Source organism: Hyposmocoma kahamanoa, unplaced genomic scaffold (genome assembly GCF_003589595.1).
Source record: "Hyposmocoma kahamanoa isolate Upper Pololo Valley unplaced genomic scaffold, ASM358959v1 102, whole genome shotgun sequence".
In the NCBI taxonomy this organism is placed as follows: domain Eukaryota; kingdom Metazoa; phylum Arthropoda; class Insecta; order Lepidoptera; family Cosmopterigidae; genus Hyposmocoma; species Hyposmocoma kahamanoa.
The window spans coordinates 17,725,108-17,753,053 of NW_020653337.1; the positions used below are offsets into that span (position 1 = coordinate 17,725,108).

The window sequence follows — 27,946 nt, forward strand, 5'->3', positions numbered from 1 at the left end:
TGTGGAAAATATGAAAGAGTGATCAACGGCCTGCAAAAACTATAATATATGGAGAGGATATTTGTGCACTTTTATAAGGTACACCCTGGGCAATTTCCGCCGAATGTAAAAAATGTTCGAAATTCAAATAAACAAGATGGTCGCCAAATTTCAAGATCTACTATAACGGAAACTATTAGAGATAGGTACGAGATGCTCGAAGGAATATCATAGAGTGTAACAGTGGTCAACTGTCTGTATCAAAAATTTCAAGATGGCGAATTGAAAATGGCGACCGAATAAAAACTTGCTTCGATCCGGCTGAAAATTGGTATGGGGGGGTCTTTAGGAGTTCTTAATCATAATTAGGGGCCATAAGTGTTTTGCGCCAGTTTTTAATATGGCTGTCATACAAACGTTTTTCGCGGTAGATAATTTTTTTTCTAATTCAACTTTTGAAAATGGCATGGCTTCAATCATAATTTCGGGTAAAAAAAATTCGAGATTAAATCGGGTATAAAAATTTTGTTTCCGTCGTTTTTCGAATAACCGTAATTTTTTATGTAATGGCTGTTGAAAAAACTTGCTTTGCTTGGACTGGAAATTGGCAAAAAAAGATTTGATAAAAACTAGTGGTAAAAAAATATTATTGCAATTTTTAAATATGGCCGCATTAAATTGTTATTTAAAATTTTTTAAACAAAGTGATAACTGCAGAGGCCGGAGGCCAAGATCCACGGAGGGCGAAGCCCGACGCGTACGCACGCTATCGCCATGGAGATAATATACGGAGGCGTAATAGATTACGAGTATAAGACCTCACAATTGTAAAAACGTAAGGCATACTTCCCGATGTAGTGGAAATGAGATACTTATTATAGCGTTGTTGTACTCGGTATTTGGTGCAATGGGCGTTGTTGTATCTCGACGGCAACAAATAAAAACAATGTTGCTGTTTCTAGCCGAGATGCAATAGTATTTTTTATTTATATGAATACTGTATGTTTGAGTAACCATTGGGGTATGCAGAGACCACCGCCTTCCACTACCTACGATCCTGATACTTCGCCTCATTAACACGCATCAATGCTCTCATAAACACTCTTGCGTTAGCAGTAAGTACTTTTACATTGTCTTTAATATTTTTTTTATGCCTCCAACACGTTCAATCCTGTTAATTTAATTTCCCGAATTTACTTTATAGGTGTATTTGGTAGATACAGTTTGGGAATATTTAAGTTTACGGCCTTTGGGAAAAATATCCATGTATAGAAATATCGATATATTTATCAAGATAAATATGAATACTGCTTGTGAATGTCAGTACGATATACACGATAGTTTTTAAAATACTAACAACCTCGCACAAAAGTAATATAATATTACTTATAACTCTTACAACAACTTTTGTTGCGTGATTTTTGACAAAACATGATAAATATACCAGAAATAAACTTTTTTGTACTATCTGACGCTTTGTAGGTCTGTAATTGGTAATGCGGTAGTAAGTTCTAACGTGCAAGCGTCCTCTCCGACGACTCTTGCATTTTGTACAAAGTTATCACCGTTTAGAACTAAGTAAAATCTGGCGAAATCTGGCGAATTATTAAAAGTCATGAAACAAAAGTTTTATGATGTTAGTAATACAGTTTCGCGAAGTTGTTTGTATTTTGCAAATAATCCCGTATACTGTAAAATGTTTATCAATTACCCATCCCTAGGTGGGATAAGATCAAGAAAGCAGATTAATTTATAGGCATGGAAAAGTGTAGGAATGAAACCAAGTTGGTTATTTATTGCATAATCATAACCAACATTCAATCGATAGTCGATAGAATATTTTCGACTAGAATCACTAGCTGTTTACAAGCGGGCAACACTTTTGCGACATAGACTGTCATTTTACTCCATCTTCAAAAAAGACAGTTTAAAAAAAAATAGTTTGGTTCGCCTGTCTGATTTTTTATTTGCTGTTCAGCACACTTATACAAAATTAATGAATTAGCGCAACATCGTAAAATATTTGCAATAATATATATCGCACTGCTATTACCAAGAACGGTACGTAGAATACATTATGTATTCTATGTAACACACGTCAAGCTTGACACTTAATACTTTGGACTGTTCTTATCGTAAGCGGCATAGAGTTGGATTTAAATCTTAAGTGTCAAGCTTGGCGTGCTCTTGACTTGATTTGTCTATATTTTTTTAAATTAATTTGATAGACGTGTAACATAACTCAAATTACTGTATTGTAATTAACAGCACGCCCTATACATTAAGTTAATCATAGACGTGTAACATAACTCAAATTACTGTATTGTAATTAACAGCACGCCCTATACATTAAGTTAATCATTTATAACAAAATAGTTAAAAAGTTTTGTTTGTCTGCTTTGTTGCCAGGTTCGTAAAATGTATCCGAACAAGTTACTTGCGTTTTTTTTGACATTGATTGCATGAATGAAATAAATGTCAAATCATTCATTTTGTTGTATTGCGAGTGCGTTTGTTGCACAGAAATTTTGGTAATATAAAGTTTTTCTGTGTTATCTAGTTTTAAAATGGCTCCTGTGGAACAAGATGTGGAAATGAAGAATGTTGAAAGTCCCGCGGCAGCCAGCGACGAGGGAACAGGTGAAGTGAAAAAAGATGCCGATGTCCTCAGCGTTCAGGATTTGAGGGAGCATGTCAGACAAATCGACAAAGCGGTAACATCCAAGGAACCTCGATTTGCTATGCGTGTGTTACGGTCACTACCAAGTACAAGGAGGAAGTTAAATGGCAACGTCCTGCGAGCGATTATTAACCAACTGTACCCCTCAAATGCGGACAAAGAGACTTTGCTTGCTTTTGTAGAAAGCCCTGCTCCTGGTTCCGTAGAGATCGAAACCCCACGCTCTAGAAGTGCTCCGAAAACGCCAGTTCCGGAGGTTGATGTCTATCTGCACCTTTTAGTACTCTTGCGCTTGCTTGACACAAACAAATTGCAAGAAGCCAGTGATTGTTCCCAGCAGCTTATGAATAAAATAACCTCTCAAAACCGAAGAACTCTAGATTTAATTGCTGCTAAATGCTATTTTTACCACTCAAGAGTATTTGAGTTGACCAACAAACTGGATCTTGTCAGGGGATTGCTTCATGCTCGTCTAAGGACTTCCACACTACGAAATGACTTTGAAGGGCAAGCTGTCCTTATTAATTGCCTTTTACGTAATTACTTGCATTACTCTCTGTATGATCAAGCTGATAAGTTAGTCAGCAAGTCCGTTTTCCCTGAAAATGCAAGCAACAATGAGTGGGCGAGATTTATGTATTACCTTGGAAGGATAAAGGCAGCCCGCCTCGAGTACAGTGATGCACATAAACATCTTGTGCAAGCTCTCAGGAAGGCCCCACAAACTGCTGCTGTAGGCTTTCGTCAGACTGTGCAGAAGCTGGCCATTGTTGTAGAACTTCTGCTAGGTGACATCCCTGAGCGTGCTATTTTCAGACAAGCTCCTCTCAGAAAAGCTTTGGCACCATACTTCCAGTTGACGCAAGCTGTAAGACTGGGCAATCTTCAAAGATTTGGTGAAGTACTTGAAAACTTTGGCCCTCAATTCCGCACGGACCACACTTTTACGCTGATTCTTCGTTTGAGACAGAATGTCATCAAGACTGCTATTCGGTCTATTGGACTTTCTTACTCCCGCATTTCTCCAAAAGACATTGCTAGGAAACTGGGTTTGGATTCAGCTGAAGACGCAGAGTTCATTGTTGCAAAGGCAATCAGGGATGGTGTGATTGAAGCTACTCTGGACCCTGTGAAGGGGTACATGAGCAACAAGGAGAGCTCTGATATTTACTGCACTAGGGAGCCTCAGTTAGCTTTCCATCAGCGTATTTCATTTTGTCTGGATTTGCACAACCAGAGTGTGAAGGCAATGAGATATCCACCAAAATCATATGGTAAAGAATTAGAGAGCGCTGAAGAACGGCGCGAACGAGAACAGCAAGATCTTGAACTGGCTAAAGAAATGGCTGAAGAGGATGATGATGGTTTCCCTTAAAATCTTACATAGTAGTTAATTGTATTTCTAAATAATTCATTGCAATTTCATGTTCTACTTAACAAATGTTTTGAGATAATTAAAATATAAAAGTGTACTCATATACAGTCTTTATTTTAGAATTCTTTTACAGTAATTCTCTGAAATAAATAATAACTTGCTTAAGAAATTAAGGTTAATCAAATTGCAATTAAAATGTGAATGCAGCATGAGAAGAAAGCAATGGCTTCTCCTTTTTTTTTTTCTTGGTATATGTTATAGCCACTAATAGTAGATTGTACAACAAGTGCATAAAACGCGTAATTTTACCCGAGACGAGTATATCCTCATCTCGGGTATATACGGGGGTATACTTGATTGTTTAATTAACATACCCATTATTCATTTTAATATGAAAATGAATACACTGCAATACACATTGTTTATTATTTTATCTATGTTACTATAGTAACGCAAATGTTGTTGACGCGTCAATGGGTTAGAACGGTTGATGTTGATTATTATTGATCGTCTGCAATAAGATCAATTTTATTGTAATAGACATTATTTTTTATTTATTATATAATTTCTCGATACTCCTTCGTTAAATATCAGAGCAATAATAAGTTAACTTCAAAATGGAATTCACGCCATCGCAAATGCAGGCGTTAGCTACTTTATTGAGACCACCTGAACCTGAGGTATTACAAGGAGAGGATTTACAATCTACAGGTACGGATTTTGTTATTTACTTTGTTCTCCATGTAGCATTATATCATATTTTCTTTACAGTATCTCCACGTACTCTTATTGTTTTATAATGCAACTTAAGTTTGTGGTTGCAAAGTTAAGTGGGTCTTTATGTGATGAGGCATCGATTTTGATTATCAGGTGGACGTGGTGCGGACTAGTTTGAGAATAAAACTTTTTCATAACTGGTTATTGCCTGGGTTTTGTATACCATCCTTCCACGGCTACAGAACGGCTTGGACATTATTCAAACAGCCATTATTCATAGTGACCGATCTTTTAAAAATGCCCGTGACATATGTTTTAGATCCGATCCGTCTTAAATTTTCTAGCCTGGATTCAAGGTGCTACTGTGGTGATTGTCTGTCACATTTAGAATAGAACAAAAAATAATTTATTCCAATACGTGTTTCTTGACATTAGATGTAGGTATTGTATATTTTCAGAATACGAAATAACGTCAACAAGAGACAAACTGCCGCAATCTGATAAAATAAAATCTCCGAAGACAATCGAAGAGTATGAAGAGCAGGAGGCAAAGGAGGCCGAAGAGCTTAGCAGGGCTGGTGCCGCCATTGCAGACCGCAAGGTGCCTGAGTACACTATGAATTATCAACAATCGGTTTCTGCTGAGGATGTTTTCCTTCAGGTACGCTAATCACATTTGGATCAAACCGGAGCCGTTCATTTAATACAACATAATACAAATAAACAAGAACAAAACAAAAAGGCCTGCAACAGACGAACTTACTACTAGATATCAATAGCTTCCGGGGGTGACAGGACAAACAAAATTAATGATAATAGATTGTGTATTTATCGAGTTCTTAGGTTTTCGCGATTGTTACACATAGGAAATGAAACTATTTTTCCGGATTTAAATCGCGTATATTTGTTTTTTCAAACAAACCGACGTTTCGGGCCCTTTACAGGTCCCATGGTCACGGTTGACTGAGGTGGTACAGTCTTCAACCAGTTATGTCTAATATTAATGCAAACCACCCTATTTTTTCACTATAGTTACAATAGTTATTAATTAAATACCTTATTTTTAATTTTACAAAGAAAACATTCCAATTTACGCTACATTAAGTTTTACAAATTATTTTATTGAATGAATTTTTATTAAGTTTAATTTATTATTAATTATTAATAGAAATTAGAATAAACTAAAACATATTAATTAGTACTGCAGTCTTATGTCTGTTTGTGATTTTTCATTAGAGGAAATACTGGATCCCAAACTGGTGGTACGGAGAAACCATCTTCCCTGTTGAAATTAGGATGTTTTTTAATTTCAATGGCCTCTCGCAGCATCCTGGGTAGATAACGGACTTCTTTTGCAAGGACCTGGGGTTTGTCAAACTTCATTGAATGTGTAGGTTTATCCATGACATGCTCGCAAAGTCAAACACACGTCTGCAGTCTGCGAATATTAGACATAACTGGTTGAAGACTGTACCACCTCAGTCAACCGTGACCATGGGACCTGTAAAGGGCCCGAAACGTCGGTTTGTTTGAAAAAACAAATATACGCGATTTAAATCCGGAAAAATAGTTTCATTTCCTAGATTGTGTATTTTCAAAAATATTTTGGTTTACAACAAAAGAACATATAGATGCAAGATGAGATCACCGACTGTCAAAAGTAAGGTTACCAGTGACACGAGAGCCAGTCTCCTCCGGCTTCATGCATTTAAACTGGCAACCTTACAACTACATAGGGTACAAAGTATTTTTTTAATAAAATTTGAAAAAGCAGTTAGGATAAAAGCAAAATAAAATAAAGAATTAAAAAAGATAAAAGATTGAACAGTAAAAATGACATGGTATTCAGGACATTAATGTTGGAGAATGAGCATATTACATGAACTGTTAAATAGATAGTAAACAAATTCAAGTGCAGTTATTTTCACTCATCAGCTCCGTTTAGCGTGTCAAGAAATATATTAAAGCAATAAAATTAGAAAATTATGTCATACAATATCCGTCAGACTCCTGGCCTTTGAATTGGTAAAATACAGGTGCTATATCGTCGCCTTAGAGAGAAAACCTCGTATACGCGTTTTCACATATTTTACTGATTTTTGTTGAAGAAAACCGTATTCACTTCTTGCTTACCTAAATGTATTATTAAAGTAATATAGTACCTGAAAGAGGTACATATAATTTAACTAATTAAAATACTAACTTGCGTTTGCTAAATTTTACACCACATCTTTATCTTGGTCCAGAAAAATTACATAGAAATCACATACGAGGTATTCACTCTAAGACGACGATATGCAATTTAATTCACAATTATTACCCAGGTCCATTACCATTAATATTTTAAAATTACATTAAAACGTTAAACATAATACTTATATTAAATTTGTATTGAATTGATATTCAATTATTTTTTGTGAAATTACTTAAGAAAGTTCTACGATCTGGCCGGATTCGAACCGACGTCTTCTAGCAAACCTACATAACTACCTAAAAATAATACTTATACTTAATTAAAATGTATGTCAATCGACGACTTCGGTGGCACAACTGTTTGCACTGTTGACACTGGATGAGGACATCCCGGGTTCTGGAAATGAACTTTTCTAAATAGATTCTGATCTGGGTGTTCTGGGAAGTGCCCCAGTAGTAGTTTTGCTCTGGTACTCATGTACATGGCATTCCATAGCTTGAGACAAGGCTAATTGGTGTGGTTGTCTAGCAAATGAAATAAGTATGCTCCTGTTGTAAAATATTAACAATTTAAAGTATATGTACGTAAAAGTTGATATTGCTATGATGTAGCCTAATGTTATATGTGCTTAACATTTTATAGGTAACCTTGGTTTTGTCTTTATAGATTGGTCCAAAAACTACTTCTTCGGCAAGCTGCGAAAATCTGATATTGAAGATAAAAATGCCTGGAGATAGAAAAGAAAATGTTGATTTGGCGGTTGATACCGCGAGCGTCACCGTTAATTCTTCTCAGTATTCTTTGCGTCTACCGCTTCCTCATGGCATAGATCCCGACTTATCCAAAGCTAATTGGGATACTGCCAGTGAAACTTTGATCTTGACTCTTAAATTGGATAGGGAATTCGATTTTGTAAATTTTTAATTCTATTACTTACTGCATTTTCATTGAATTTCACGGTATTTTACATCCGTAATATTCACATATTTTTTGTGAAATAATTCCACTAGTTCATTATAATTATTAATACAAAAATCGAACACAAAGAAAAATTCCCACGACCTGACAAGACTTGACTGAACCGCGGTCGCACGCGCTGTACCGTAGCGTCGGTCTGCCAACTGAGCTAAAGGACGAGTCGGGGACTACAGAAACAATCAGTAACACGTTTAATAAAGCACATCAACGTCAGCTTGTGGTAGCTGTAAAGGTACCAGCAGGGTGAGAAGGTTCGTAAATCTCCCACAAGATGGCGCTTACGACGTTGAAAACAGCAACAAACCAATAGAATGATCTATAAGAGGCACCTAGAAGAATTTCGTCGACCTGCTACTGCTGCTACGGTACGAGTCCTGTCAACTCGAAGAAATTTTTCTTTGTGTTCGGTCTTTGTATTAATAATTCTTAATTCAATTTCCCACTTATTTTTTAGTTTTCTGTATAATTACGTTTACGAGCACAATTTTAATTAAAGAAGTTTTACATTTGTTATATTTTTTTATTTGCCTGTCAATGGTTAAACCTTGAGAATCACTCGCGTAGTGCGTTACAATGTTCACGCATTGTTTGTGACTTTAGAATTTAATTGCCTGTAGCCGATATAGGTTTACCTTACCATTTACCATCTATACTTAGTCATTATTATGCAGGTAAACGGAGTTCTCCACGCTCACCATACAAAATAACTTGATAACAATGTTGTGTTCCAGAAAGGCTCTATTTTTGCGCCGAATTACGTGTTGTGGGTATAAAAAACAAAATATTTATGTAGACCTATAAAAATAGATACCTTAACTGTAAGACACTCGTTCAGAATAATAATAATTCGCATACATTTTGACCTTGTTTAAGTGGTATTGTATACATAAGTGAATAGTCCGCTCATGATATTGAAATGTCGATTCAAGTGATATGTCCTCACACAGTATTTATAATTTGCGAGACATATGACATCGCCGCTGTAATTGAAAATAATCACATCAATCAATCAACGGTGTAAAAATCGTTTGATGCCCCAATTATAATTAGCAAGACTTCTACTCCAAGAAACAAGTCTTTAGAAAGAAAGAAACATTTATTCAGCCTATTAAGATTTAAACAGAAGAAATTAATGACTAAAAATTATAAATTTCTTGTCGAGCCCGTGACAAAAACCAATAAAAAACCAGCATTATATTTCTGTGGCCCAGTAAGCAGCCATCTCTATGCCCCTATCCGTTGCTTTTAGCAGATCTTCTCGAATGCGGTTTAGCGGGTTTCACCAACACCTGTACACTTCTAAACCGGAACGCAGTAATGCTAAAATTATTGCTTGGCGTCGGAAATAGGTAATAATCTCAGTACAGAGTACCTACTTAAAAAACCGACCTCAAAAATCATTGTTCCCCTAGTTTGCCACCCTTGAGAGTGGAATATTTTCTTCAAATTTAAATAGGACCACTACTGAGGTTACCGAGGGTACCTACCTTCTTTCCGATAAAAACAGAATCGTGAAAATCGGTTCACAAATGCCAGATCAGATAGCGTAATATACATACAAAAAAGAAACATACAATCGAATTGAGAATTTCCTCCTTTTTCGATGTTGGGCACAGACGCAGGTTTGATTCATGCACGCGGAATGAATTCTTTGTGTTCGATCTTTGTATTAATTAGTAATTATGTCGAAATTAAGTTTAGAAAACATAGCGCAACTACGTAACATTAGGTACATAAGAAAACTTCCAATGTCCATGTTTTTTGCCAATTTGTTTATTAGGCAGTTGTCCAGGGCTTGTATCGTCCGAGACCCACAGATCTGGGGCCTCTAGCATTTTACAAATCCCGCCATTATCGTCTCCAGCATAGTTCAAGGCGCCAATTTGAACGTACAGCGATTACAGACTACAGAGGAATTCCAAATGTATAATTTGTTGCGTGAGTATAATTGTTGTTATTTTTGTTTTGGTTGTTTTGAAAAAAATATCATTGAATGTAGATACGGATCTTTGTTTGATTTCTTGTTTTATAGTTTTTTGTATTAAAATTGTTCCGTGTATTTCAAAATCCTGATTTTATTATGATAGCAAGTGACGGGACCAAGCCTTGCGCCTGTCCATAACAGGGGCAATGCCGCTTAGAGCTTTGAATTGCAAAGATATAAGGGGTAGTGGCATTGCGCCCGTCACCCTGGGACAGAACAAAACCTATTTTTAGAGACGGTAAAGCTATACCACGATACTACACGCACAATATCACATTTCCTGTTTTATTGTCTCAACATTTGCTTTATTGTTTTAGCACTTTTGTTTCATTCAGTCACACGACAACGACGGTTAGTTATCGCAAAGTTAAAAAAACAATCTCAGTATAATCTGATCTCTGGATCCTGGTTATTAGTTACCTGTGCCATTGTATTTAGTAATTATAATTACGCGTATCTACAGGGTTATTTGCTAACAATCTCGCAGGACTATATTACTAACATCATAAACAACAACTTTTGTTCCACGACTTTTTACAATAATAATAAGTTTACCAAAAATAAACTTTTTTTGTTGTACTATCTGAAACTTTATAGATCTGTGTGTGGTAATAAGGTTTATAGTAAGTTCAAACGTGCAAGGGTCCTCCCCGAGGATCCGCACTCCCATTTTACATCGGACTGGTATATACGCTAGAGCTTTCTTTTCCTACAACAAAGGCGTAACCATTTGAAAAACAGCACTGTCTATAAACATTTAAAATATCAGATATAACCTGAGATGGGCAGAGGGCCGGGTTTAGTCCATTTCTGCCGAAAATCGTGGGCAGAAACGGCGATTACGGAATTTGCTATAATTCCATGCTTAATAGAAATTTTAGTGTAAAAAATTTTCTTTCTTAGGCAAGAAAGAGGCGACGAGGTAGATTGTAGTCGCTCGCCTCGATTTCGGGCAATTATAGGTTTTAATCTGGTTTGAAACCGGGTTAAAACCGGCGCGCTTGCCCAGCTCTGAATATGACGCTACTCAAAAGCTCCACTATCTCCTGATTGGTTAAAATATACTTGGCCAATCATGGACACTTCTATTCTACCTTTGTGGTTATTTGTTTTGTAGCGTTTGTTTGGCTTTCGTTTGAATTTGTTATCGTGGTTGTTAACAATAATATTTTCACTTCTCATGGTTTTTAAGTTCGTATTTGCTGGGTGTAGGTGTAGGCTGCATAAAATAGGATTTTATGCTCTAGTGCATGAAGAAAATCTTCGTTTTAGGCCTTGGTCTGAAACGAAGATTTTGGCTGAAGATGAAGATGTTGGCATCAGGCGCCAACTAGAACTTTAATAATTAAATTTTATTTTTTTTAATCCGTGTTATATTACAAAATTACTAAAAGTAGGCAATAGTAATACTAATAAATATAATGATATAGAAATGCACAAAAAAAAAAGCTTAAATATAACATGAGCATTATATAGTCCGACCTGAGCTAAGTGTCACGTGCAGAAAAAGAAGAAAAAGTACATTGGCGGGAAGTTCTTACTTTTTCTTGGCAAAAATTGTATTGCAATTTGAAATTGTTTTAAAATTCACGTTAAATAATGTCGTTAAGTGAAGAGGAAATTACAACCACAACTAACACTTTAACAGAGAGGAATGCGAAAAACGTCGTTGAGCAAATATTGCCGCCGAAATCTAAGCAAATTTATCTTAACGCGTAAATTTCATGCGTTGGAGCGTCGAAAAACAAGTGAATATGTTCTCGGAAAGTGTTTTCATAATATATTTCGATGAATTGTCCAAGAAAATTCATCACAAATACAAACTAATACAGTAAATTTGCCAAGAAAAACAAACATAAGTAAGTAAACATTTGTTTGTAATTTATTATTGCTGTTTAATTTCGTCGAAATCGAAGCGAAAAGCAGAGTGTACAACTCGTTCATAAAACCCATTTTACCCTCGACTTAACTATTCACATTTTTCGTATAATATCAAATGACGGGACGAACAAGTCATGCGCCTGTTGGTAAGCGACATGCCTATCCATAAACATACACGTCTCGGGTAAAAAGGCGCGTTTTATGCACATGTTGTAACAATCTACTATTTAAATACACAATTAGGTCTTAAAATCTAGTAGAGGTACCTATTACTTACGCTACGAGGCTTTGGTACTCGACAGAATCCTAATCACTATGCAACAATCGCATAAAATCCTATTATTTTTGTAAGAAAATAAAATCGAATGAATTAATAAATTCATATAACAAAAGTTTTTGTTCATGGTGTTAGTAATATAGTCCTGCGTAGTTGTTGGTATTTTACCATAACCCCGTGTATTCTAATGGTTATTGTATATAAGTTATTGGTTTTAACAATAGGTGTAAAGTTACATTTAAAATTTCGGCCAAGTCAATCTCAGATCTTAATTAAATATTAGTTGTAGTTACGTGCTCGAAAAGGTCAATATTAATGATCATCTCGAATGTACAATTGGCGTTTTTTTATTTGGCTTTTATGTGTACAATTGATATAAGGAACGTTTGTAGCTCAACACAACGTCGTTCAGTCGCGTTCCACAGCTTCTATGAAGACGAACGTTTGTCTTACGTGATTGGAAATAAATACTTTTTTGCAGTTGGTTATAAAATATAGCTTTTAAACCTATGGCAACGTTAAGTATTTTATGTAAGGATATTAAGGATTGTTAAACGGAATTAAAAGGTGAGTTTTAATTACATACCTACTTCTACTTAATTACGCAAAACCGTGTATTGTAATGTAGCTTAGTTTGCTTTCACTTTTAGGTTTAATTAAGTAGCATTTGGTTAAACTAACTGCTATAGCATGAAAATTGTGTCCTAATGTTTTAAACGTAGTAACAATGCTCTGATTAAATTAATGAAAGTGAATTGAAGCGTATCTATCAGTTGATAGTTTTAAGTGGAACAACTGAATTTAGATGTATCTAGTTGTTAACTAAAACGTGTTATTGCAACTTACTTAGCGATAAAGGAAATGTAAGGAAAGTTCATTTAAATTTTAGGCCTCCACTGGTCTTTTCAGGGAAACCCATGTTCAGTAGAACGTCGTATCGACTGTGAACTGACAATCGGTACTATCTCAATTTTGACAACTTTACAGGTGAAGAAAAAAATTGTTTACGTCGTCTATATAGCATCTGATTTATTAAATAAAAATACGTATTTTTTTCGCTTCTCATGCTCTTAAAGTTCGTATTTATGCTGGGTGTAGGCTGCATAAAATAGGATTTCTCGATAGGATCATACGTTTCCTGTTCTTCATTTCGAAGTTCCCAGTTACGAATCCGTGAAATGTCGGTACGAAATGTCACAGGGAACATTTTTATCTCTAGGTGTACAAGCGATATGCGTATTTTCTCGTATTCGAATCGCACTAAGTGCACAAGCGACATCCGAAATAGGTCCGATTTTATGACTGAGTTCCCTAGAGCAACTGAGAAAAGAGCTGATGATATTGACATTATAACGATCTATAAACATTTTTTAAAAATGAAAAATCTGTTAATCGAAAACCAGCGTATGCTCTGAGGCCGGATGTTCCTAACTTATTTATATTTATATATATTTACTTCAAGCTTTTATGTAATAATATACGTGTATGGCACGTGTATCGTAAATGTGTAATGTGGCATACTACAGAGGATACACACAGCATGTACCATTTTCCTTAGTACTCAGCCGACGCAGGCCTTGTACTCTCGTTCTCGTTCTTTGCCTGATATTCGCTCGAAGCAATTACTGTCAAATAAGAAATAATCGACCAAATTAAAAAACAAAATCAAGTACGAAGCTTCATTCGCATCATGCGTCTTTTAATTTGGTTGATTAATATTTCATCATCCTCATCGGAATACGTCCACTGCTACGCAACTGCTACTGCAACGTAGGCCTCCCCCAAAGATTTCCAGATCAGCCGATCGGACGCGACGTGCATCCATCGGTTACCCGCCGACCTTACAAGGTCATCCGTCCATCTAGTAGGGAGCCGTCCCACTGAACGCCTTCCGGTTCATGATCTCCATTCGAGAACCTTTTTGCCCCAATTGCCGTCAGTTTTACGAGCTATGCCGCTGTCACTATTATTACTTATTTGACAGTAATTGTTTCGGAGCTATGTCTTACGAAGAACGAGACTTAACCCCCAGACACGACTGAAAATTAGCGTCTGTCTCGCCCGAGATCTTGGTACTTGGTACTTGGTGTAACGGGCTGGTGTCCGCAACTCGACGACAAGGCGCCTATTTTTTATTTCGCCCGAGATACCTAGACATATTACTGAATCGTATCCCTTTCTCTTTGCGTGTGCATAGTGGCTATGCACACTTACCAACTTAAAATTACTCAGTCTCTTGTTGTTTTAGTTTTAAACATTAGACTTAAGTGACTAAATTTAATGAATAAACGTTTTTCTCTCTTCTTTCTTTCTTTCTAAATACCTGAACAGGTCATCAAACACAGGTTAAATAATCTCGATTAAATTAAATGCCATAGCTTTTTGCGATCAGTTCATCATCAATTTGGGAGCCACGAATTCAGACAGACACACTGCTACACCGATATAGGCTTCAAACTTATTATTTTTATAACTTTCGTTTGTTTTTTGTGTCAAAAATCGCAGTGCTTGCCACCTACTTACTATACATCTAAGGACAGTATGGGGAAATCCGAAACAATAAAAGATACAAGGAAACTGTCTTAGGAACCATTAAGTCTCTTTTTGTGAAAACAATTTTGGCATAGTCTATTTTTTTTGGTAAAGCGTGAGTTGTCCATAAAAATGAATAAAATTAATCGAATTTTTTTTTTAGTGCTGTTCGACTCAGCTTCATGTAAGGATCATTTCATTGAATGGAATGGAAAAATTGGAATCGCAGCAGCTTGTCAAATTTAATCAAATGTTTTTCATACAAAATGAATAAAATTGACTAATTTTTTTTGATGCTGATAGACTCAGGGTCGTATTCCAGAACTGTACTCAATGCTCAAGTCAGGATTTGAGCAGACTTGAGTATGATTTCAAGCAATGGAAATACGACCCTAATGGCAGGGACTTGAGTATGATTTCGAGTGCTTTAAACCATACTCAAATCCTGACTTGAGCATTGAGTAGAGTTCTAGAATACGACCCTTAGTTTCTTATAAGGATGATTTCATTGTAGGTAACGAAAAAATCGGGACAGCAGAAGTTGTTCAAATTTAATAAAATTATTTTTCACACTGAGAATTTTGAGGCTGTTGGAAGAAAGGTTTGCAACTGTCGGTCTGTTTTTTATTTAGCAGACTACTTACAAGCTTTTTTTTGAAGAGTAAACAGGATTGATGTAGGTATCTGTACTGTTAGCCCACAGGATGACACCATAGCTTAGCCAAGCATAAGGGTACGCGTAATAGGTGGTCTGTGCTGTTTGTATATTATTGTTTTTATTTTATTTCTCGGAGTGCATACGTGAGACTGGTTATGCTGGAAGATCTTTCTTCCCGTTGTTGTCGGTTCTACAATTACCTAATTAATTTTGTTACAGTTAGTCTAACTCATCGAGACATTGTTACGACCTATCACATGTCAGTTTATATAATTTCGACTATTACGACCAATTTAAGAAACGAACTTAGCTAAATTGATTTTACTTTGGTGTTCTGGGTAATGCCACGTGAGCCAAATTCGTTACACTGGTAGTACCCATAGTAAACAAATTTGCGTTTGATACCAGGTAATTGATGTGATTATCTGGCACTTTATTGCTATTGTTACATTGTACAAATTATCAAATAAAAAAGAACCTGCTTCAATTGGCATTGCGTTGAAAGTTAATAAATTTCGTTATCGTCTCTAGTAGAGATGCCACGAATATTCGGCTGCTATTTGGTATTCGGTCTATTCGGCCACTTTTTTTAATATTCGGAATTCGGCCGAATACTAGGACTACTCGACCGAATACCAAATAATGAGAAAAAACACATATTATTCAAAATGTATCGTGCATTTTAATCGCAACTTATTGCTTTAATACTTAAAATCAATCAGTGGCAGGTTGTGATGAATGAAAATATGTTTTTCAGCATTGGTTGGTAACAAACGATTACACTTTTCCTCATAAATAATTCCTTTATGAGGATAATTTAAAAAAAATAGCCTCTCACTATACCTACACACTACTGCCAGGAGACTGTAGATAAATCTTAGCAAATTTTGACAGGCTTGGATACTGCTTTGCGTTTGCTGACCACCACTTGTAAGAATCTGCCGTCCGGTCTAGTTTTCAAATGAAAATCAATTTCATGTGCAATAGAACTTTTCTCCACATCCTCATCATTTTGCTTATTATCTGTAACGACTTCTTCAAAACAGGTCTAGAAACTGTCATGTATTGATTCTATCGTTCCATCATTTTACAACAAAAGTAAAGAAAGGAGAATAGAATAGAATAGACATTTATTACAACGCCACAACACATAGATACAAAAAAAAAACAAAAATTGATAACACAGACGAACAAAAGAAAACAAAAATAAGTGTGGTGTCGTAATAATATTATTATATTATATATAAAATAATATTCGGCCGAGAGCGTGGTCGAATGTTCGGTATTCAGTATTCGGCGAAATCACTATTCGTGGCATCTCTAATCTCTACTCATCTGCGCATCGAATTTTGCTGTTATTAACTTCCTCAATTTTGTAATACATGCACTTGCATGTTTCATAAAACATGACCCATGTTGTATCAATATCTGAACGATTACCTACTACAAATTATGAAAATCGTCATATAAATTTTTTTTCATGCTATCTAGATAAATAACACATGGGTCAATTTCCAAAGGTGAAATTACAGGCACATGGGACTTTTCAGTTTATGTCTCAGGATGACGGGCGTAGTGGTAGTGCCCCTCAAATCTTTGCGATTTAGAATTTTTAGTGGTATTGTACTCTTATGGACAGGCGTGTCGCTTAACACCAGGCGCATGACTTATTTGTCCCATCACTTGGTAAAAAGGTGGAAAGGTGAATTTTAACCATTTCGTTCGTATTAGTAAGTTTTAATAACAAAGTTGTTTGTTATATATGTACGTTCGCCTACTGTAATATGGTCGCAGGTAACTTTCTGTACTTTAACATTTCTATGTAAACTATTGGTTAACCTTTAGTTAGGTAACGCAACTACTAGTAACAGAGTCTACCTAAACATGTAGAAAAACAAGTAAAACCTAGTATTGGCGGAATTCAGCGGGATGCACCTATATATAGAAAATAAAATTTGATGCGTATAAACATTTTTAAATTTTTCTTTACTGTTGAATTTAAAATGTATTAATTCAACAGTAAAAAAATATGGTAAATGAAGTAGATCTTTAAATGTTGACAGAGTCGGTCAATTGAAATTATTTTAAAGAGATTTCATTGTATAATTTATCATTTCGTTACAGAATGGAGTACCGTGGTACTATTTGGTTACATGTCTTAATTGTTTTCAATGGATTCATAGTTTTGCACAGCGTGAATACGTGGGGGACAGTACGTAAGTATTTTTTTATATTTTACTTCTCTTGTTCTATTTACACATATACATATATTATTATCCAACGATATTCACCAAATTTAAGTATTTTTCTAAATACATGTTACATATTTTTAGAGTTCCATACCAAAGTTTTTAAATTACGCCAAGTCTGCTACGGTCAATATAATTAAATTAATATTTATCAGTGTAACTGTCACGCCGGTTACTAAAATACTTTTTCACCTCACTAGCTCGGAAAGGCTTTCTTTCTCATTAGAAGCCTGCGCGCAAAAGCGATTTTTTTCCACACTAGCGTGGAAAAGGTTTTTGTAATTCGGACTTGACGATGGACTACAGCACTTAACATTTTCTTTCGATAAAAAAAAAACATAATGACCCGTTCAACTACGCGATTTGTCATACATTATTTATGTCATACAAATACGTTGATATAATTTATACTTACTATTGTCGATATTAAATTGACAATAATATAACTAATTTTGTTTATTAATTTTTTTTAAGTATGAATGAATGTTTTTCTTTCATCTACCATTTTTCTCGCTATAGTGAGGTAAAAAGTTGTGTGTTTCGTTCGGCAGTAAGGTTGTACTGCGTCTCGTGGCTTGAAACCCTCGCTACGGTCAGGATTTTATTTTTGAAACACTCGCTTCGCTCATGGTTCAATCTTGGGGCACTTCGCTTACTCAGCTTTCAATACAAGTAATCGCGTCAAATAACAACTTCGCGGCCTTGCCGTCAAATAACTATTTAAGGAATTTGTACATATACTGTACCTATTACCTTACATTTGCCTGCTACGGCAAATGTGTTGTATTTGCTCCTTTAGAATACACATTGTTCGAAGTGAAATTGAGAACAAGAGCAATGATCTCCCGTTCGCGTTTGATCAATTAGATTATTGTTTGGAGCTTTTAGTCTCAAGTTTCATTAGAAGTGATTCAATGAAAAATCATACAACACATTATTATTGTACGTAGTGTTGAACACGCAAATGTCTATTTAAATAATAAATGTAGAGATTGTTTGTTTAATGCCTCTTGTTATAACAATTAACGACTGCACCACGGAAAACATTTGTAAAGGATATTTGTTTTATAGAATAGCATAATGTTGTTACTAAAAAAAGTTGAAAGAGGCTGACGACAGATGTCGCTATATTAATTTGTATTTCATTGAATATCATGATGTTTTTACTTGTATGATATTCATATATCATACTAGTAAAAACTTTTTCGTGAAAGTACTCCACTAGTTTGTTATTATTATTGATACAAAGATCGAACAACACAAATGGACCAGCACTTGTTGCCACACCGAAGCCAGCGCTCTTACCAACTAAAATACAGTAACCGAGTTAGTAGATCTTTTTTTATTTTAAAGTTTTGTAAAGGACAGAATGGTGCAGTAAAATCTTATAGACCAACACGACTCTAGCTACACCAAACAACAAATCCACGGTTTATGCTCATTATAATAAATAAGGGTAAAATATTGTGTTGTGTGACGTGTTTCATCCATTCATGGTACTTATTTTTTTATTTCGACATCTCTACTATGCTGCTTAGTAGAAATACGGAGTATAGATAGAATACAGATTTCTCAAAGATGGCGCTACGACTAAAAAGTCGTTGAAAAGTAAATACAAAAAATCTGACAAGAAGTGCATATAAGAATTCGTGAGGTCCGCTGATTCATTCCGTGGCTTAGTTGGCATAGCGTCTGACACGATTTGCTAGGAGACGTCGATTCGAATCTTTGTGTTAATAATTATAACAAACTAGCTAATGGTGGTGAAACATTCCTGACATTCAACAAAAAAATTTAAATACTGAGTACAGTTTTTGATATATATTGGGCACTACTGGCTTTTATATAATCGTCGTTTTCAACCGGAATTTGTTGTAACTATGGTTTAGTAAAACATATTTTATTATTATAGTTACAATGTTTATTTTGCCCTCTATTACCAAAAGGTGCGTAATTGGAACAAACAATACAAACAATACAGTTCTTTGTAGCTGTAGAGCTCCTTGTGAAAGAGTTCGTCGGAGGAAGTAGGTACTGCCACATTACCTATTTCTGCCGCCAAGCGGTAATGTGAGCATTACTGCGTTCCGATTTTGAAACGTATGGGTGCTGGTGAAACTACAGGCACATGGGACTTGTCAACTTAAGTCTCAGGGTGACGGGCGCAGTCCTTAGATCTTTGCGGTTTTTAGCTCTGCAACTGCTATGGTCTATCACTCAAACATTTATTTATGGCAATGCACACAACATAATACAATGTTACTGTTATTTCAATTTCAGAACAGTTTCCATCGCAGTTAATTCCAGATGAAGGCTTCAGTCCAAAACGAGCGATAGTGCGGCGCAAAGTGGTGATGTACCACAATTTCTTCCGCACCAAAGTGCAACCGACGGCTTCTAATATGTTACTTATGGTAAGTTGCTATAGACAAAGGACCGAAATGGATACGTAAAGGCTGGTTGGGGACGCTGCCAACCAGTTTCTTTTTATTTATATACGATAATTGTGTGCGAAATTTAATTAGAAGTTGATTAGGTTTTCGATGAAAGAAAATATCGTGATGAACGTCGAAGAAGGTTCACAACCATTCGGAAAACGTATGGTTGCCCAACCCGCATCGGGCTAATGGGTTATGGCCTAAAACCTTCATCGGAGAGAAGAGCCGTGACCAGCAGTGGGACGTATAAATGCGTTGATGATGATAATGATGATGAATTGTATTATGAACTATATACATTTGTACTATGAACTCTCGTATGTAGGTACCTCCCTTCTTAGAGGATAAGCCATCTCAATTTTAGTAAAATTAATTGCGTATACTTCTTCAAAAGGCGTATTTATTTTAGTTGTTGTTTTGTTTTCTTTGTTTTACCATATTTTAACAATAATCATTAACTGCCTTCGTGGCCAAACGGTTACTATGCCGTTACTGCCACGCAGAGGTCCTAGGTTCGTTTCCCGGGCTGGGAGAAATATTTGTATGGCCTACGTTTATTTCTCTCGTGGGTTCGGGTGTAATTTGTGGTTGTCTATGTGTATGTCCATGGCACCCGCGACACAGGGTTTCCCTAGTGCGGGGCTATGTTGATTGTGTGCGTTATTATATAAAAAATCTGTTTTAAGTAACATTATTATTATTAGACATTAACAATCATAAAGAAAGTAGACATATAAATCATACGTGCTTTTTTAGATATTGCTTTAAAATTTTTTTTTAACGACAAGTCGACGAGAACTACTTGTTATTATTTCAAAGATTTTAAATATTATTCTCTGGATGCTAACATTTGTCTAGTACCAACTGTTTAGACATATCTGTGAACTTCTTTCTGAACTGCCCATGTAAAACATTCTATGTAATTAGTTTGTACACTTCTTTAAATAAATAAATCTTTTTTGCACTTTCGTGATATACGTTAATAACAACCGCCACTATTTTTTCATCGCACTTTTTGCAGCTTGACTATAATGCCCCAAATAAAACCCTCGGGCCTTTTTTCTTCTCATTACCGACATGACTGGAATGAGAAGAAAAAAGGGGTTACTATTTACGTGCAAGTGTGATGAAAAATTTTGTACGTTTTACGAACGGTACAGGAATTACGAACCTCGACTCCGAAAGCCCTCACTCTTCAACTTCGGGCTTCTAATAGAGTCTCGTTCGTAATTTCTTATTTACCGCCCTTAATAAACAATGTACTTTAATTAATGCTTTGTTCCAGACATGGCATCAGCCCGCCGCGCAACAAGCGCAACAATATGCAGAACGCTGCAAATTTCTTCAGCACAATCCTCCCATAGAAAACACAGTTCCCCTTTATGGTTCCTGCGGGCAGAACCTCTTTGTCTCTTCACACAAAACTCCTTGGTAAGTGCATTAACCTTTCAGGAAATAGATTCTTTAGTATTTTTTATATATTATAAATACAAATGTAATGCAAGCGTAAAGGGTTTTTTGTTAACCCAAAACGTTTTGACACGGCTTCAAATTTGATTCTACGATCATCGTGCAAGGAAAAAATCTCAACTAGCATCACATCTTACAATATCACACAAGTCACGTGTTACATGTTGTGGTAATTACCATTATAGGAGATAAAATGATAAAACTAAATGATTCACAATAACAAAAAAACTTGATTGCTTAAATTAAAGATTTGAACCTTTAAACAAATCGAAACAAAAATATCTTTATTCATAGGTATTTTTTTTATGATATCAAACGACGAAACGAACTTGTCTTGTGCCTGGTGGTAAGTGATATGCCTATCCATGACAGTTGCAGTGCCATTCAGAGCTTTGAATAGCAACGATCTGAGGGGCACTGCCGCTACATCTGTAACTGTGAGACTTAGGTAGACATGTACCTAAAATGTGCCTATAATTTCACCAGCGCCCTTAGCTTTGTATTGTGTATTGAAACCGCAATCGATTTTTAATCGACTTCATTGAATAAAAGGAGGAGGTTCTCAATTCGTCTATGTTTTTTTTTTGTATGTATGTTACGCGATAACTCCCGGCATTTGTGAACTGATTTGGATAATTCTTTTTTAATTGTAAGGCACCTTAGTAGTAGTCCCATTTAAGTTTGGAGAAAATATTCTACCGCTAAGGGTGGAAAACTAGGATGAATCCGTCTTCGCAACTTTTCGGTAATCGATTTCAATAAAACTTGGCAAATCGATGTAGTATTCTGTGCTGAGATTATTGTATGTATGATACGCGATAACTCAAAGCATTAGTGAACCGATCTTGATGGTTCTTTTTTTATTTGGAAAGGGGGTACTTCAGTATTGGTCCCATTAAAATTTGAAGGAATTCCACCTGTAAGGATGGCAAACTAGGGGATGAATCTGGTTTCGCGCACTTTCCGGTAACCGATTAAATAAAACTTGACAAATAGATATAATTCCACGAACTTTGGAGGTCGGTTTCTTTTATAAAAAAGTTATCTAAAGAATTTTTGGACTTACAGAATTTGTAGTGCTAAATTTGAACACGATACTTTCATTATAATGTACATTTGGCATTTAAGTGATGATATAAATAATATTGTCTGGGTCTTAATAACTTCACATATTATGTACATTCTGATATACACTGGGTTTTAGGAGGATAATCATAAAAGTTTTAGGCGACAATAAAACTTTGAGTTATATTTTTTTCCAGTGTGGAGGAAACTTGGCAAATTTTTTTTACAAACAATTTATGTTCCATAGTTTATTATATGAAATACAAAAAACGCTGCAATAAAAGCTCGATCTCAATAACGATCCATAACAAAAGTGAATCAATGAATCGTGTTTCACACACCAAGGTCTTGAATGAGTGATAAATTGCTAAGGTGGATCTCTTTACTAGTTTTTGCTATTACACTTAACTTCCTCGTCCAGTACCATCACGATTTTGAAACGTTTATATCTAATAGTAATTTCGTGAACACTTAATTATAGATTTCGAGGGCAATCGGACATTCTGTTAACATTTTATAAATGAAGTAGGCGTTAATTATGATTCGTTAAAAATAATAAATATGTTATGTTGTTTATTTCGTTCACATGGAGTAGATTAGGAAGTAGGTAGATGTGGTAGTATAACACAAGAAAATGTGACGATGTTGACCTCATTCATCGTCATCCCACCTTTTTAACGTTCTCTTTTCTGGTTCCTGACCACTTATTCTTAAAATTATGAATCTTTCTCGTATTCCCTTTTCCTTCACTATTCTTACGTTTATTCTATTTGTCGTCATTCCCATCAAAATTCTTGACGTGCCCATAAATCACAAATCATCTTAATTTCCTGAGTATGTCGATTGCTATTAAAATTATTTACTTAATATAGGCCCTTTTGGCCCTTCCTTTTCCTGTTATTATCTCTCACAATAAATCTTGTGGAGCCTTCTGCGTTCTCGTTTCGTTAAGGCTAGGTCACAAAAAGCACTGTTCACACTATAATCTCCTCACAGGTGCCTTATCGTGTTCCTCGTTAACACTATCTCAGTGTCTAGTAGACTGCTTAAGATTCTTTTTGTATGATACCAAGGGAAAGGGAAAGGGAAGGGAAGGGACGAACTAGTCGTGCGCTTGTTGGTAAGATACATACTAGCTTTTGCAGTGCCACTCAGAGTCATTTAAATTTCAAATTGACTTAGAGACATAATTTGACAAGTCCCATGTGCCTGTAATTTTACCAAAATTATACAATATACGTAGCGTTTTTTTTAAATGGGGAAATCCGGAACCATAGAAGATACAAGGAAACTGTCTTAAAACCTTAGAATTAAGTTGTGTAATAAATTTTGGCATAGTCAATTATTTGGTCAAGCATGAGTTGTCCATAAAAATGAATAAAATTGAAAAAAATTTTTTTTTACTACTGACCGACTCAGTTTTAGGTAAGGATCATTTCATTGTATGGGACGAAAAAAAATCAAAACAGCAGAAGTTGGTCAAATTTAATGATTTTTCATACAAAATTCCGGTTTTGAAGGGTAAGCACTCAGTTACACGAGGCGAAAGTTTTCGCGCGGCTGCCGCGCGGCGACACGCGCGGCGACCGCCCAGCTACCGCGCCTTCATGTACATTAATGGCGAATCTGAATACCATTTACTAGTAGAGAACAACATTTAAATTCCTCTAAATAATACAACCACGCGGCCGCCGCGCAGACCAAATTCAAGCCAGCCTCGACCGCGCGCCCGGGACGCTCATTTAAGTTAAAACGTAAAAGCTAATCGTAGTCCGCGACGCCGCCGCGCAGCGATCGCGTGCGTCTGACTGTCATGGCAAAATACTTAAAACTTTCATAGATTTCTCATAGATGGCGCTACCACGTCTTACGTTAATGGCAAATTTGAATTCTATTTACTAGGCAACATCATTTACATTCCTCTGAATACTTAAACCGCGCGGCCGCTGCGTACTCCGCTCGCGGCCGCCGCGTAGACCAAAGCCAGACTCGGCCGCATACCCGCGACGCTCATTTAAGTGAAAACGTAAAAGCTAAACAAATAAAGCGTATTTTGCCATGACAGTTAGACGCACGCGGTTGCTGCGCGGCGGCAATGCGGACTCCGCTCTTCGACCGCGCGGCGACCGTGCGGGGTTAGAGCGATTAAATTTATGTCGAATAAATGCGCCCTAAGGATGCTAGTGAGGTTACAGGCAAACGGGACTTATCAACATTTTGTCGCAGGGTGACGTGTGCAGTGACATTGCACCTTTGCGATTTGAAACTCTGAGTCCGCAACTGTTATTGGTAGGCGAATAGCTAGCCATCAGGCGTACGACTAGTTCATCCGGTCTCTAGATATCATAAAAAAAAATCTGGTAAGGTTCCCGTCATTCTTGGACCAATGTTCAATACCTAATTTCGGTGGCAATTTTTATTATTTAGAAATTCGATTTTGTATCGTGAAATTTTATTTAATAATTACACGATAATATATTTGAATATTTAAGTAATCAAATTGGCGCGGAAATTGGGTAGTGAACACTAGTCTGCGAATTATGGTCTCATTGCATCGTGTACTGTTCTGAGTGGGATTTTGTTCAAACAATACAATAAACCTGTTGTATCAACGCAACAAATTATTTACGTTTAGGTAAATTAATTCTAGTTAATATTAAGCTATTAAAGTGAGGATTAAAGGCAGTTAGTAAGTCAGGCTTGAAGAGAAGATTGGCCGGTTCGAATTGACGTGAGAACTGTAAGTTGTGATGTAGCCTGGTTGTTTTGTCACGTTGCGATTGTAAACTTTATTTGCCTATATTCAAGTGATATAATTAAAGAGAACGAGTAACAAAAAACCTACGATCATGTTTTTTATTTTAGAAGAATAAAGCAAAAAATTTGCTAATATAAATTCTCAGTACATCGGAAATTTGTACAGAGAACCCACCAGGATTACCAGCTGAAATAATTTGTGACCAACGATATCTATAAAATGTTTGTTTGTAATTTTTTTGTTGCACCATCTGGTATTACAAGGAGGCTTACATGACATATAATCTTTTAATTAGTTTCTGCAGAATTGATGTAAAAAAAACAATGGCCAATTTATGGTAATTATTTATAGATAAGGAGGCTTATTTTTCCTTGTAGTAGTTACTGGAGCTCTTGAAAAGTTTGACGGCCCTGACGGAAGCAGGGATGCCACTGATGTGGATTATAACGACATTCGCAGATGCGGACGCGGATGCGAACGTTTCATCGGATTTATAGCCAATTTTATTCCAAAACTTATGAAAGATTTATATTGATACTTAAACTTTTTGAAGATGTTGTGAGCCGTCCTTTATGTGAATAGATAACCCAATAATTTTTATTTAGATAACAAACAGGCCGTTGTCTGCATTACACGCTGCCAGATTCTCATACCCTTATTGGCTATTTAGCATTAGACGACGACGATCTTATCTTGGCCAGCATAATATCTGAAACCGTAAAAACTCTGCATCGATTGATTCGGATGTGTTATTTAAAAATTTGCAGATCTGGAATTGAGAATGAGGATGCAGACGTCTGCGGCATCTCTAATCTAGAGCCCACAGTGCTTACTGTTGGTCTACCGAAATTATCAAAGTTACTTGTATACATAAATAGCGTTATCTTCGGATCTTCTTTTCTTAGATAATAAATTGCTTGAATATTAACTTAACAGACGTGTTTGTTTCCTTTCAGGTTCTTCGCGATAAAGAGCTGGTTCCTTGAATACCAAAACTTTACTTTTGGTGCCCCAAACTACGTTCTTCATGACATCGGTCATTATACTCAGATGGTGTGGGCCACCAGCCATAAAGTCGGCTGTGGGGTTGCTCTGTGTAAAGGAGGACCTTGGGGAAAATTTTATAATTATGTGTGCCACTATTGTCCTGCGTAAGTATCTCAGCGCTCATTTTTGCTTCTGTTTGACAACAATATGTAACACTTGTTTCTGAAGTCCAAGCTTCGCAGTCATTTGAAGTTTACGGAAACAGGCAAATAATAATAACGATAATAGTTAGCCTATATATAGTCCCACTGCTGTGCACAGGTCTCCTCTTACAATGAGAGGGCTTGGGCTGTACTTCACACGCGGGTCCAGTTGGGAACTTCACACAGATTAAATTGCTTTGTAGATGCGTGCATGTTTTTGGCTCTTTACAAGTCCGACTGACACGGCTGACTGAGATGGTGAATCATCAGCCAGTTATATATCTAACATTAGTGCAGACCACCCTATTGGTCACTAAATTATATCGCTTTTCCTTAATGTTAATTCACATTATGGAAAAGCGATATAATTGAGTATTGAAAAAATAGTTTCATTTCCTTTATGTTGTATTGGTATAATTTAACACGTTTGATTTATATTATTACAGGGGCAACATCGAAAGCTTGGTCCAGTATCCCTACAAGCCAGGGAAGCAGTGTACAGAATGCCCAGGCCAGTGTGTAAGCGAATCTCTATGCACGAATCCGTGTCCTGCAAAAGACGTTTATTCCAATTGCTACGAGCTGATCAAGTACCCTGGCATATGCACGCAGGGAAATTGCAACGCAACTTGTGTTTGTGGAAACAAACGGATACACAAGAACTATCCTTGGAAATGAAACTGTAGTGATTTTGTTTTTGTTAACGCCTAGAGTGCTGACGCAAAATATGACGCAAAATATATTCTTCTAAATTTTACCCGGACTGTCAAATCAAAACCATAGTATAATAAGAGCAAGTAGGGCAACTCCCGCCTGTTCGACGACTAAATGCCTACACTTCCCTCGAAGTATAGGGTTGCTACATTATTATTTAGTTGCACCTACAAGTTCTAAATATAAATTGAAAATATTAATGTGTTCATCACAGTACTCGTATTCTCGTGCTATATTGCAACAACTTTGTTAAATTGCGGAAGTTCTTAAGTATTGATATTTTTATACCAGGATCGCGGATTGGTATCTTAATTATGGAATATGATAATGAAAAATATAAATGAAATCAAACTACCATAAATACAACGATAAACACGTCTAACCCGTTCATGTCATTTTTTTGACACGGAGCTAGTGCTTCAATTTTACAACGCGTTGGACGACCCGCAAAGTTACCCTACTTATCTTAGTTATACTATGTCAAAAGTGTCTATGAACCGTAAATCGATTCTTAAAGAAATTTCAACAACTAAAATATACGTTACAACATTACCTTCAATACAAGAAATAAGTATACTTATACGGGGTGTCCCATGGCTATGCCACATGGAAGGAAAGTACCTTAATTACCGTAGATAGAAAATCTTACTCAAAGAAGACTTAATTTTGATTTTAAAAACAATTCGAACTGCATTCAAAGATTTTTAGATAATCGCCTGTTTGAACCGGGAATCTAACCTGCTAAATGTAAAAAAACCCTGCAATTTTACTATACTGATCGAAATCCTCATTGATATGGATTTTTTT

The 27,946-nt window shown here is 36.0% G+C and overlaps 3 protein-coding genes across 3 annotated transcripts; all 3 read left to right on the top strand.

Moving 5' to 3' along the window:
- Positions 1 to 2,531: 2,531 nt before the first annotated feature.
- Positions 2,532 to 4,151, top strand: LOC113234427 (probable 26S proteasome non-ATPase regulatory subunit 3). Its single transcript, XM_026469741.1, has one exon. It carries the CDS (start codon positions 2,547 to 2,549, stop codon positions 4,032 to 4,034), a length of 1,488 nt encoding a protein of 495 aa, XP_026325526.1. The 5' UTR covers positions 2,532 to 2,546; the 3' UTR covers positions 4,035 to 4,151.
- A 356-nt stretch (positions 4,152 to 4,507) lies between these two features.
- LOC113236439 (protein PIH1D3) lies at positions 4,508 to 8,424 on the top strand. The gene is made up of 3 exons (XM_026472507.1): positions 4,508 to 4,745; positions 5,210 to 5,412; positions 7,612 to 8,424. Exons 1-3 carry the CDS (start codon positions 4,652 to 4,654, stop codon positions 7,867 to 7,869), a joined length of 555 nt encoding a protein of 184 aa, XP_026328292.1. The 5' UTR covers positions 4,508 to 4,651; the 3' UTR covers positions 7,870 to 8,424.
- Positions 8,425 to 17,380: 8,956 nt separating this feature from the next.
- Positions 17,381 to 27,515, top strand: LOC113233998 (serotriflin-like). The gene is made up of 5 exons (XM_026469229.1): positions 17,381 to 17,471; positions 19,785 to 19,918; positions 21,228 to 21,373; positions 26,192 to 26,386; positions 26,872 to 27,515. Exons 1-5 carry the CDS (start codon positions 17,381 to 17,383, stop codon positions 27,101 to 27,103), a joined length of 798 nt encoding a protein of 265 aa, XP_026325014.1. The 3' UTR covers positions 27,104 to 27,515.
- The last annotated feature ends 431 nt before the right edge of the window (positions 27,516 to 27,946 follow it).

Excerpts from the sequence above, each read along its gene's own strand:
- LOC113234427 (XM_026469741.1), top strand. The coding sequence starts at position 2,547 with ATGGCTCCTGTGGAACAAGATGTGGAAATGAAGAATGTTGAAAGTCCC.
- LOC113236439 (XM_026472507.1), top strand. The coding sequence starts at position 4,652 with ATGGAATTCACGCCATCGCAAATGCAGGCGTTAGCTACTTTATTGAGA. Across the intron at positions 4,746-5,209 it reads AGAGGATTTACAATCTACAG|AATACGAAATAACGTCAACA; the intron begins GTACGGATTTTG and ends GTATATTTTCAG. Across the intron at positions 5,413-7,611 it reads CTGAGGATGTTTTCCTTCAG|ATTGGTCCAAAAACTACTTC; the intron begins GTACGCTAATCA and ends TTGTCTTTATAG.
- LOC113233998 (XM_026469229.1), top strand. The coding sequence starts at position 17,381 with ATGGAGTACCGTGGTACTATTTGGTTACATGTCTTAATTGTTTTCAAT. Across the intron at positions 17,472-19,784 it reads GAATACGTGGGGGACAGTAC|AACAGTTTCCATCGCAGTTA; the intron begins GTAAGTATTTTT and ends TTTCAATTTCAG. Across the intron at positions 21,374-26,191 it reads TCTTCACACAAAACTCCTTG|GTTCTTCGCGATAAAGAGCT; the intron begins GTAAGTGCATTA and ends GTTTCCTTTCAG.